Source organism: Seriola lalandi, unplaced genomic scaffold (genome assembly GCF_002814215.2).
Source record: "Seriola lalandi dorsalis isolate HSWRI2012SDOR001 ecotype SW California unplaced genomic scaffold, Sedor1 jcf7180002054368, whole genome shotgun sequence".
In the NCBI taxonomy this organism is placed as follows: Eukaryota; Metazoa; Chordata; class Actinopteri; order Carangiformes; family Carangidae; genus Seriola; species Seriola lalandi.
Window position 1 is genome coordinate 150,270 of NW_019524921.1, and position 12,500 is coordinate 162,769.

Consider the following 12,500-nt stretch of genomic DNA (forward strand, 5'->3'; position numbering starts at 1 on the left):
CACACACACATACACACACCCACCTTCTTCTAAGCTGTGTGCTGCCATCTGTCAGAGCTGCTCATCACTGGCTGAAGGAGCTCCTGTCTGCAGGCAGCTGAGGACAGGATTGGCTGGCAGCATGCCTGGAAGAAGGGGGCGTGGGCATCAGCTGATTGATAGAGATCGGAAGTGGAGGAGGAGGATGAGGGGTGAGGAGGAGGAAGAGGAGGAGCAAGAGGAGGAGCAAGAGGAGGAGCCGGAGGAGACGATAAATCCACGATGAGCCGGCTCTGCTACAGACAACAAGTGTTCAAGAGAGAGAGAGAGAAAGGAGGGCGAGGGAGGATAGAACGAGGCTACTCTGCAACAGAGAGAGAGAGAGTGACGGGACAGAAGAGAGCGAGAGGAAAAGGACGTTACCACGGCAACTCGGGGGACGTCGCTGCAGGGACGAGGACACCAGCACACACAGGTAAGGTTACAGCTCTGTGTGTGTGTGTGTGTGTGTGTGTGTGTGTGTGTGTGTGTGTCAGCACATGTGTCTGCATATGTGTGGTTTTCTAAGTGTGTGTGTGTTGGTGGATTGAGCAGTGCATGCTGGGAGGGGGGAGGAGGAGTGTTGGGGGTGGAGGAGTGTTGGGGGAATCCTATTAGCAGAGTCCAGGAAAAGTAGGGCTAACTGTGTGCTTATCAGTGTGTGTGTGTGTGTGTGTGTGTGTGTGTGTGTGTGTGTGTGTGTGTGTGTCTGTATGTGTGTGTGTCTGTATGTGTGTGTTTCAGGAATGTTTCAGCTTTTGTTTGCACATTGTCACATCTGAGGATCTAAATAAAGATTTCACTTCACAGTTGAATCAGTTGAACACAGGTGGTGTGTGTGTGTGTGTGTGTGTGTGTGTGTGTCTGTGTGTGTGTGTGTGTGTGTGTGTGTCTGTGTGTGTGTCTGTGTGTGTGTGTGTGTGGCTGTAAACTGTAAACTCAGATCAGAGTTCAGTGTGAGATAAAACTCAGTCGAACTCTCTGAACTTGAGAAACATGAGAACATCAGGTTGAGTGGAATCACAGCTGGAGGGAAGAAGGTCAGTGTCAGAAACATCTGGATCCTTCATCTCTCTGGAGGAGGATGGATCATGTGAATTTTACATGTGAACTGCAACAACTAGTTGATCGATCGATCTGTCAGATGTTTGTGTCCTGACAGATGTTTGTCTCCTGTCAGATGTTTGTCTCCTCTGACAGATGTTTGTCTCCTGTCAGATGTTTGTCTCCTCTGACAGATGTTTGTCTCCTCACAGATGTTTGTCTCCTGTCAGATGTTTGTCTCCTCTGACAGATGTTTGTCTCCTGACAGATGTTTGTCTCCTCTGACAGATGTTTGTCTCCTCACAGATGTTTGTCTCCTCTGACAGATGTTTGTCTCCTCACAGATGTTTGTCTCCTGTCAGATGTTTGTCTCCTCTGACAGATGTTTGTCTCCTGACAGATGTTTGTCTCACACGGTCTGCTGTACATGTCACAGCTTTCAGTTTACTTTCACGACAGAGAAAAGCTTCTGATCGTCACAGATCTTCTGGAGTCGATCAGTCGATTATCAGAATAGTTTCTGATTATTTCCTATTGATCCGCTATAGCTCAGCTCTGTGTTTTCTTATATGACTGTATCATGTTCAGCAATGGTGGGCGGCTCGAGGACCAAACCCGGCCCTCCGACAAAGACTTCTGGCCCCTGCTGAGAACTGAGGGTTTCTCTTCTTCTCTGTTTACAACAATATGATGTTTGACTCACAGCGAACACAGACTGAACAGATGTGAAGCAGCTGATCAGACACATGTTCATGTCCATCAGTCTGTTTCCACCAGACTTTATTAGTCAGTGATATTCTTAATCAAATAAAACATATAACTGTGACTGATGTGTAAATTACAGTCACAGCTGCAGCGATTAATCAATTAATCAATCAGTTAATAAACATGAAAAAAGTTATAGGTGACTTTGTTAATATCTAATAATTGTTTTACTGATTCTTTAAGCACAAATTTCACACAAGTTTCCAGCTTCTCCAACGTGAGAATTTGATGCTTTTCCTGGTTTTAAATGATAATAAACCGATTATCTCTGGCTTTAAATAGTGACACACATTTTTCAGATTCACCAGGGGAGTAAGATCGGGAGTCATTTAACTCACAGCTGTGGTCATTGATCGTCTCACATTAAGTTTCTAAGAGTCTTCTACGTTTCCTCCTCCGTCCTCTCGACTCCGGAGTCTTCAGACCCTCAAACAGAGACTTTCAGAAACTCTGCTGGACCTGTTTTATTTTCAAAAATGTGGGGTTGTGTTTTATTTTGAAACTCAGGTAGACAGAGAATCCACAGACTGAACAGTCTACTTCCTGTTTACACCGGCGTGCACATGCTCAGTGTAGAGAGTGGTCATGTGACGTGTGTTAGCGTGATGATGGATTTAGTTTGGACGTGTTGGTGTGAACGCAGCCTCCTTAGTCTTTGTTTTTAATCCAGATGTTTTAGACACTGCAGACTGAAGAGAGAACAGCTGTTTCTGTGAGAACACACAGGTGTTTACAGGTGAGATGTGAATCTCACATTTGATGACTGGACAGCAGCAGGTCCAGACTTGGACAGGGTTTGGACCTGGTCTTGTTCTGACTTTGAGCTGTCCTTGAGCGAAGTGTTGAGCTTTACCTGTAAACAGGAAGTGTTTGTCCAGATGAAATCTGACCCTCACAAGAAGCCGATCTTAAACCTACACTCTGCTGGTCTCTGGTCTCTGGTCTCTGCTGGTCTCTGCTGGTCTCTGGTCTCTGCTGGTCTCTGGTCTCTGCTGGTCTTTGGTCTCTGCTGGTCTCTGCTGGTCTCTGGTCTCTGCTGGTCTTTGGTCTCTGCTGGTCTCTGCTGGTGTCTGCTGGTCTCTGCTGGTCTCTGGTCTCTGCTGGTCTTTGGTCTCTGCTGGTCTCTGCTGGTGTCTGCTGGTCTCTGCTGGTCTCTGGTCTCTGCTGGTCTCTGGTCTCTTCTGGTCTCTGCTGGTCTCTGCTGGTCTCTGCTGGTCTTTGGTCTCTGCTGGTCTCTGCTGGTCTCTGCTGGTCTCTAGTCTCTTCTGGTCTCTGCTGGTCTCTGGACTTTGCTGGTCTCTGCTGGTCTCTGGTCTCTGCTGGTCTCTGATCTCTGCTGGTCTCTGGACTTTGCTGGTCTCTGCTGGTCTCTGGTCTCTGCTGGTCTCTGGACTTTGCTGGTCTCTGCTGGTCTCTGCCGGTCTCTGCTGGACTATGGACTCTGCTGGTGTCTGGACTCTTCTGGTCTCTTCTGTTCTCTGCTGGTCTCTGCTGGTCTCTGGTCTCTTCTGGTCTCTGCTGGTCTTTGGACTCTTCTGGTCTCCTCTGGTCTCTGGTCTCTTCTGGTCCCTGGTCTCTGCTGGTCTCTGCTGATCTCTGCTGGTCTCTGCTGGTCTCTGGACTCTTCTGGTCTCTGGTCTCTTCTGGTCTCTTGTCTCTTCTGGTCTCTTGTCTCTGGACTCTTCCGGTATCTGGTCTCTTCTGGTCTCTGGTCTCTTCTGGTCTCTACTGTTCTCTGCCGGTCTCTGCTGGTCTCTGGTCTCTTCTGGTCTCTGCCGGTTTCTGCTGGTCTCTGCTGGTCTCTGGACTCTTCTGGTCTCTTCTGGTCTCTTCTGGTCGGTGGTCTCTGGTCTCTGGACTCTTCTGGTCTATTCTGGTCGGTGGTCTCTGCTGGTCTCTTGTCTCTGCTGGTCTCTGGTCTCTGGTCTCTGCTGGTCTGTGGTCTCTGGTCTCTGGTCTCTGCTGGTCTCTGTTGGTCTCTGGTCTCTGCTGGTCTCTGTTGGTCTCTGGTCAGAGTCACAAAGTGCAGCTGTCAAATCCAGATGTCCAGTCCCTCTGAACAAAATCCAGATGTGACCCAAGTGATTAATTTGTAAGCTGAAGAATAAAAAGTGTAAATGCTGAAAGCAGTCAAAGTGTCCGCTGCAGTGATTGATCCATCAAAAACATAAAATCAATTAATTGTTTCACTCATTTTTCAAATCAAATCAAAAGTGAAAATAATCATTAATTTGAGTGCAATATAAAACCTAGTTGTAATATTATTTGGGCCTTTGTAGGGGGGGGTCAGGGGGGGGTCAGGCCTCTCTCTGTTGACTGTGGTTGTGTTGCTTCCCTGCAGCCTCTTGTGTTTTCATGTGACTTCAGACTCTCCTCATGATCTAAACCACTGAGCTGCGTCCGTCCAGCAGAGCAGAGAGGAGGAGCCGGCTGCAGAGTTACTGTTAGATCTGAGATAGAAACACAGACACTGAAGTCTGAACTCAGACAGAATAAAACTGACGGAAAATACAACCAGTGAATGGATCATGATATTAAGAGTAGACCCCTCAAAACATCTCTGTGAGCACAAAGCTAAACATGAAATCTAAAGTAATAAACAGAGTGTGACTGTAAGAAGTCTTTGTTGGTGTAAACTGTGGATCAGACAGTTCGTACAATGCCTCTAGTTTTCTCACCTGACGATCCTCCAAGCTGCTTTTCCTCTTCTATTAATAGACGAATCAAACTCACATGTCGCTTGGTGCCGGCTGGCCCACATGTTCCTGCCGCCATGTTGGAGGCCGGCCAAGGACATGAATGGACTTGTAACTAGCACGGTATTTAAGCTTATCAGAGGGTAAGGACACATGTTGTCTGAAGGGCTGAGAACTCACTTACAAATGACAAAAGGTAGTAAGGAGTCGTTCCACCTAAAACCTCCTGAACAGCCTCAGTGCTCTTTGTTGTGTATTGATCTGGATCTGGATTGTCATTTCTTCAGATGATATTTCCTGATTCGGTGTTTTGATAATGGTGATGGGGAACAGAAACACATCACCCCAAACTCTCCCACCGAGAACACCCCTAAAATAAACAGTAGAACCTCCTCAATGACCATCAGATGTCTTAAATACCATAGAACCTTTTAAAAATATGGAGATCTACCTAGGGACTTCTAGAACACCTTCAGGAAAGCTTAGAATCGCCTCAATGACCATCAGATGTCTTAAATACCGTATAACTTTTTTAATGACCACTAGAACCTTTTAAAAATATGGAGATCTACCTAAGGACCTCTAGAACACCTTTAGGAAAGCTTAGAATCGCCTCAATGACCATCAGATGTCTTAAATACCGTATAACTTTTTTAATGACCACTAGAACCTTTTAAAAATATGGAGATCTACCTAAGGACCTCTAGAACACCTTTAGGAAAGCTTAGAATCGCCTCAATGACCATCAGATGTCTTAAATACCGTATAACTTTTTTAATGACCACTAGAACCTTTTAAAAATATGGAGATCTACCTAGGGACCTCTAGAACACCTTTAGGAAAGCTTAGAATCGCCTCAATGACCATCAGAACCTCCTAATCTACTCCAAGTCCTCCTACGTGACTGCTGCAGTATTTCAAAGGACCTCCAGGATATCTTCAATAACCATTAGAACATCTTAAAGGAATCCTAGAACATCTTCAATGACACCGACAATCCCAGAACGTCCTACAGAAATTGTAGAACCTCCTAAATGACCCCTAGAACATCCGCACCCTAAAGGACCCTATAATCTTCTGATTTATTACTAGAACCTCTTAAAGGATCCTTAGAGTGTCCTAAAGGACTCGCAGAACCTCATCATTAACCAGTAGAACATTTAAAGAACCCGTAAAGTAAAGGCCCAGTAGAACCTGCTAACTTGCAGCGACTCTCCATCTGATGAATAAAACATGAGAGATCTTTGGTGTCTGATCACAGCAGTGAACCAGTTTGTCTGAGGACACCAGTTGACCTACAAAGAAGATTCACACTGACAAAGTGTTGATCATCAGCCACAAGGTTTATGAGTTGTAGGATGGAAACCTCCTTTTTCACAGTTCGGATCATACAAATGACATTTATTGTTGTTGGTTTGAAACAGCTGAAGAGTCCAAATGTTTTCAGTATTGTCTGGAACCAAGTTAATAGAACAGCAGTTTGTTTTTTTACGAGTTGTGCTGCATCAGAGCACAAAACATGAACGGTTCCTGAGTCTGAATGTATGTTTGAAAGTTTGAATGTGTGAGAAAGAACATCCTGAAGGAATTTATGAATTCAGAGTGTCTGGCCTTCGATAGGAAGAAGCTGAAGATGTAAATCTTCACTATACTGTAAATTTCTGTGTGTTCTTTTGTCATCTGCCTTTGTTTTTCTATTTTGATGATATCAGAAGGTTCTCATGAAAAGCATGATGTGAGATGTAGAACGTGAAAAGCTCAGATTGACTCTGCTGTCCTGACTGAACTACATCATATTAACTTTGTGTGTGTCTCTGCTTCTTGCCGCAGGTTGAAGAAATGATGAGCAGATGGAGGATAGAAAGATCATGAAGGACTTCTGATGGGCACTTTGATGGGCACCAGGAGGTCGAGGGACCCTTTGCACAAATAGCAAAGGGCCTCAGAAAAGGAAGATCAAAACCTTTAGGTCACTCCGTTGTCAACATGTCTCAGGCAGGTAAAGTCCTTCACCTGTACGTAGAGGTGAGGTCTGTTGCTGAGGACGAAGGAAAGGTGCTGGGAAGAGGAACTGATGGGACTGGTCACCTGATGCTTCAGTGTCCAGACGTCCTCCCTCATCCCCAGAGGAGCTCCACCCACTCCAGTCCCAACCGCAGTCCAGCTGTTTCCCCAGACGCTCAGCATCACACTGGGAACCACAGCTTAGCCCGTTCAAAGTCCTCCTCCAGGCACTCAGTCAGCTTCCAACTCCAAAACCCTGATGCACCAGGATCTCCCGCCCAGTTCCATCGACAGGATGTGTTGTCTGACAGTTTTGGGCAGTTACTCCAGGTCCTTGCACCTGGAACAAATAGTCAAGGCCAGCATGGCTCCCTGGGACCCACCCGTTCCTCAGACTTGGATCCCTACCAGGGAAAGGTGCTTATCTCCCCATCTTCTACATGCTCGGGGAGGCTGAGTGTACCCTCCACTCCCACCGGCAACCGTAGGTCCTGTGAGATCCCAGCGGTGGGGGGTGAGGAGGGGAGGACATCTGTGGTTACCTTTGGCTACATAGAGAAAGCTAATGTCCACAGCATGGGCAGCCGGCGTACTTCTGTGTGCCAAAGTGAGTTGGACAATCCTGTGAACAGAATAGAGGGGCAGCCGCTGCCTGCCCATCTCCGGAAACGGCTGAGTGACCCAGTGTGGTACAACAGTCAGCCGGCAACGGGCAACCCTTACCCTGATCACCCCTACCTATCCCAGAATCAGTCCCCACGGGGCTCGCCTTACCTGCAGAGGGCTGCCCTGGAGGCAGTAGCCGGAGATGCCACCCACAGGGCCTTGGAGGAGTTTGGATCCCCAGATCTCAGACGGCGATTTGCCGGTCATGGCTCAGAGAACTGCAGCCCCACCCTTCCACGGCACTACCAGTCCCCTCGCTGCCGGTCCTGGGGGGGGTCACCTGTCCTGCCTCGCAGCACCCTCACCCTGCCATCCAAGGCCCAGCTCTCAGAGCTGGATAGGGGGATCTGCCGTAGTTCAGTGAATGGGATACCCAGAAGTCCTGCCTCTGACCACCTGTGTACCCACACTGGATACTCCTCCCACTCAGCGGCTCCAACCTCAGCACTTCACTCACATGGCCCCCCCCAGAGCCCGCAGAGGCCACGGCTCGGGGATGAGAGCTCCAAGTTTTCCACCAAATTTCATCCACCTTTACCTGCAGGGAGACCTACAGACATCCAGCATGGGATTCCAACGAGCAGATTCCCCACCAGCCACCAGCCCAGTACAGGCTACCGAACCAGTGGGAACTCCCAACACATTGTTAATAGTAGCTATAAAGCTAACATCACCAACACCAGTAATAACGCTAGAGACAGTACACAGTACAGTGCTCACGATAAGAGTCACTACAAATCGTCACGCTGCAGCAGCAGAGCCAGTGATCATTCAGCAGTCAGCCCCACCAACGGCAGGAGAAGTGTCTCCCCATCCTCAAACACTGAACTGGCTTGTAAGTTAGCCGTGGAGGCTACCAAACTGTCCTCCATCTTTGCAGGCAGACGGACTCCCTCTCCAACACCTTCTCAAGCTGAGTCGCTGCTGTCAGAGAGTCCCAAGATGGGAGGGTCATTCCTCAGTGAATCCCACCCGCACGCCACCCTTCAAGGGCAAAACTCCCATGAACCCCTGCAGGCAGATAACCAGAACCACAGATGGAAAACAGACAAACCGATACCTCAAACCAGACCAGGACGTGTCAACCCCTTCTTGTCCCAGACAGGCCTCTCTCCATCTCCAGGTTTACCGGCGAGGTTGCACCGAGCTGCCGCTTCGCAGTCTCCAGTTTTAGACCCAAGGAGTTCATCACTCAGTACAGACATGTCCAACCTGCACCGCTACCAGCCACCACAGTACACTGGGGACCACAAATCACCTGGCATGGAGAGGAAGCAGTATGATCACCTCTTTGATCGATCACCCAGGGACAGCCCTGAACTCTCCAGGAGACACCTCTCCAGCCAAAACACAGAGGGTTTACCCGTGAGCTGGACCTCCAGACAGCAGGAGTGGAGGGAGACTGGACCAGTCCGGGACCGAGACGAACTCTGTGAAAAAGACCACAGACAGTCAACCTTTAGAGTTTACACTCCAAGCAAGGATGGAGATGACAAAGAGGTGAAGACGTCAGTGCAGGGGAACCAGAGGTCAGTTGTAGACATATCCAAGGATCAGAGGGAGGAGGTCCAGGATCACAGCGGGGCTGGAGGGACGTCCTCTCAGAGCTCCAGTGGGGTGACCGGCAGCATGGGAGACAGTTCCCAGCTGGACAGAAACGACAGTTTGTTCCCCGAAACTTCAAGTCAGTCGAGCCACGACACGGCGGACACCGGCTCTGGGATACAGGTCGGCTGGACGGGAGGATGAGGAGGGTCGGTTGTGTGTAAATACAGCCAGACCCTGTGTGTGTGTGAGGATGTGGTTATGAAGTATGGCTGTGTTGTGAGCCGGTGTGGTCATGTGTGAGTGGGGTGAGATTGATGTCATGATGACGTCATGATGTCAGATTCACATTGATGACAATAAATATAAAACAAAGTTGAAGTCCCTCCTCAACATTTCATTAGTTTGTCTCTCCGTCCATATTCTAACATGAACGTCCTGCTGGACTGATCAGATTATTTTGTTAGCCCTCAGCAACTACAGTTCCCATAATGCTTTGATGGCAACTCTGTGGCTAAGACTCTTGGGATATGTTGTTGAGTTCTAACAACTGTTTTCATTTGAATATCAGAACAATAAAAACTTGAAAACAAGAAAAACTGCCTCAGTATAAACGATGTCTGTAGTTTCTTTAATTTCCTCTGGATCACAGTTTTTTCTGCCAAATTAAAACATATTTAATTTTCATATGCCTTTATTTAGTTTTTGTCTGGTGTGATTTGGTGAAGGCGCTGGTCTACAGTCCTATTGTCTTTATTATTTTAATCATTTAAAATACTTTTTTCCTGTATAATCTGAATTTTAAATTTACACCACCAATTTCTTTAATCAAGGGCTACAATTGTCATTATTGATTATTATATTATTATTTATTCAATAAATAAATGTTGGAAAATCACAAAAGCACAGCCCGAGGTTATTTATTTCAGTCTCTTGATTTATTTGACCAACTGTCCAAAACCTGAAAATGTTACTGTCACATATAGATAGAAAACTCAGGCATCTTCACATTTGCACATTTTTGCAGTTTTGCTTGAAAAATAACTACTGCGATTAATCGATTGTCTAAATAGTCAACAGTTAATATTTCATTGATCGATTAATCAAATAATCGTTGCAGCTGTAGTTTAAATCAAATCAGAGCTTGATTATAAAAACATGTACACTGATTAACTTCCAGAGGCAAGATTGCCTGACCACACACGGAACTGTAAATATCATATCATTTAAAATAGATAAAGACTTTATCGTATTTCAACCCGACTGTGTTTCCTCCTCCTGCAGTCGGACAGCGGCTCAGCGACGATTCCGTCCTCACGGTCGCTGAAGATCGCCCGAGCCAAGTGGGAGTTCCTGTTTGGAGGCCAGACAGAGGACAGCCGCTGCAGTAAAGGTGCTGATGACTGTTGGTGTTGTATTTGTTTTACATTATTTTAATTGGTTTAATTTCTGTTTTAACTGATTCTGTTTTGTTTGAACCATCGTGACCATCGTGTTGTATGAAGTTCTCTTTAATCAATGCTCCAGATGTTTGCATTGAATGGGTTTGAAATCTGATTTAAACCATTTTAACTTCCATTAACCTTTTACAATGAAATGAAATGAGAAAAAGTTCATCATTGTTTTATTCTCAATCAGTTTTAGCCCCTCACGTTCGGAGTGCAGCAGCAGTGGCGGTACTGGGAGTAGCAGTACTAACACCAGTAGTAGTGGTGGTATAACAGATGTAGCTGTGGTAACAACAGCAGTACGATTGGGTTCGTTAATTCTGCCTTTCCTCAGGTTGTTGTCTCTTCACTCAGCGAAGTAAACAAGCAGCTTCAGGAGCTCCCAGTCTTTAAGCCAATTAGCTGAAGCTTAACATCAGCTAGAACGCAGCTCACAGTATTCAGCTCTACTCACCAGTATTACTACACACCACTACTCACTTCCTGTTCTTTATTCAGCATGTTGCTCTGACTCTGAAGTATTCTGAATTACTTAGTGAATTACTCTGAATTATCTGAAGTCACTGGTGTTTGCTGTGGGAATGTGTGGCCTCCAAATATTAATCTTTTAGTTATCGTGTTGATAAATCATTCCAGACATCATCAGTGCTTCAGTGGATAAGACTCATGTAGTAGACCATGAATCATTTTGTATTTTCTGTATTAATCAAAAAGATGTCTTGTCAGCCCACCTCGCCAACACTTTATGCATTTGGACTATAACCATAATTGTTCTTTACTAAACTGACAGCTGACAAAATACTTCTGATGTCTTGATTCATACTAAGTTACAACGACTATTCTACAGTATCTTAAACTACGGAAACTACTCAGTCATTTTTTTCTCCTCACTTTAACCTTAGTTACATTAAACACAAAAATAAAAACAGATACATTTTTAGATTTTATTTTTTATCATTATATATTTATTTTATTATATATTTATTATTTATTCATTTAAGTTTTCATCTTATGACTCATAAAGATTTTGACAAGTTCAGTTTATTTTTACCTCTTGTACAGACTAATACTGTTTTTGTTTACTAATACTGATATTGAATATTGAATTGGTTTTTAAAAACCCATTGACATTATGACAGCTGAAGAGGGCTGCATCTTAATTATCTTCGCCATTAATCATTTTGTCTTTAAAATTTAACAAAATAGTGAAAAATGTGAAATCTTTTTTTTTTTTCAGATTTGAGTTTCTTGTTTTATGAATTCAGCTTCTCACAACCAAGAAATGTTCATTTTATTTTCTTTGGTTTTCAGCAGCTGAAACCAAAGAAGTTCTGAAATTCAGTCAGTGCTCTCTGACACTTTCTAAATGACCACAAACATATATTAACCCAGCTGACACATAATTTAATACTGATCCAAATGTATTGTCTTTAGTACGGAATGATTTCTGGAGAATGTTAAAATTGAAATTTTTGCACATTTTACTTTTTTGTATAAATATAACTATTATATAATCTGTAAAATAATACGCTGTGTCGTCTGCATACAGACGTATCTTCACTTCGCTCGCCTGGATGTTTCCTCCAGTATTATTATTTATGCAATAATAGTAATGATGATAATAATAATAATAATAATAATAATAATAATAATATAATTTATACAATAATATTATTTATGCATTTTGAAAACATAACAGGTTCTAATACAGAGCCTTGTGGTACATCTCCTGTCAGAACACCAGACCTGTATTTAAACATTCATTTGCTTCTTCCCTCCAGCAGACGCCCCGCCCACTACGCCACCGACCAGCTGCTCACCCAGCCCCACCCCTCCCTCCTCCTTCCATCTTAAGCAAGCCAATCAGAGGAGGGGGCGGGACAAAGAGGGTCAAAAGTTGTCGCATCACAAAGTGCGGCAGATCGAGGTGGAGCTGGTGACTCCTAACCCCCTAGGCACCAACCCCAAGACGGGCATCATCCGCCGGACCGTCAAATATTCTGAAACGGATCTGGACGCCGTTCCACTGCGCTGCTACAGGGAGACCGACCTGGACGAGGTGATCTGGTTTCAGCTTGTGTCATCTTGTCTTAAAATGTCTAAATGTTCATGTAGGATAAATATTATTATTATTGATTATTACTGTAAAGGTGATGCGGGCAGAGGCGGAGGCAGCAGAGGAGGTGGAGGAAGACTCAGCCTTTGGGAGTAACCGCAGCTTCCTGGGAAACTCCACCTTCAGTCCCGCTGATGCCTCCCCGAAACCCCGGACAGGTGGAGGGAAGGAAGGGGGCGAGGAAGAGGAAGATGAGGA

The 12,500-nt window shown here is 45.3% G+C and overlaps 1 protein-coding gene across 1 annotated transcript in view; it reads left to right on the forward strand.

Moving 5' to 3' along the window:
• The first annotated feature begins 211 nt into the window (after positions 1 to 211).
• The window catches only part of LOC111656744 (uncharacterized), a 45,749-nt gene continuing 33,460 nt past the window's right edge, over positions 212 to 12,500 (forward strand). The window contains exons 1-5 of the mRNA XM_087174602.1: positions 212 to 454; positions 6,354 to 8,921; positions 10,023 to 10,131; positions 11,971 to 12,245; positions 12,337 to 12,500. The exon at positions 12,337 to 12,500 is cut by the window's right edge and continues 120 nt beyond it. Coding sequence (XP_087030728.1) covers positions 6,510 to 8,921; positions 10,023 to 10,131; positions 11,971 to 12,245; positions 12,337 to 12,500 — 2,960 coding nt within the window. The 5' untranslated portion in view covers positions 212 to 454; positions 6,354 to 6,509. The remainder of the gene's footprint in view (positions 455 to 6,353; positions 8,922 to 10,022; positions 10,132 to 11,970; positions 12,246 to 12,336) is intronic.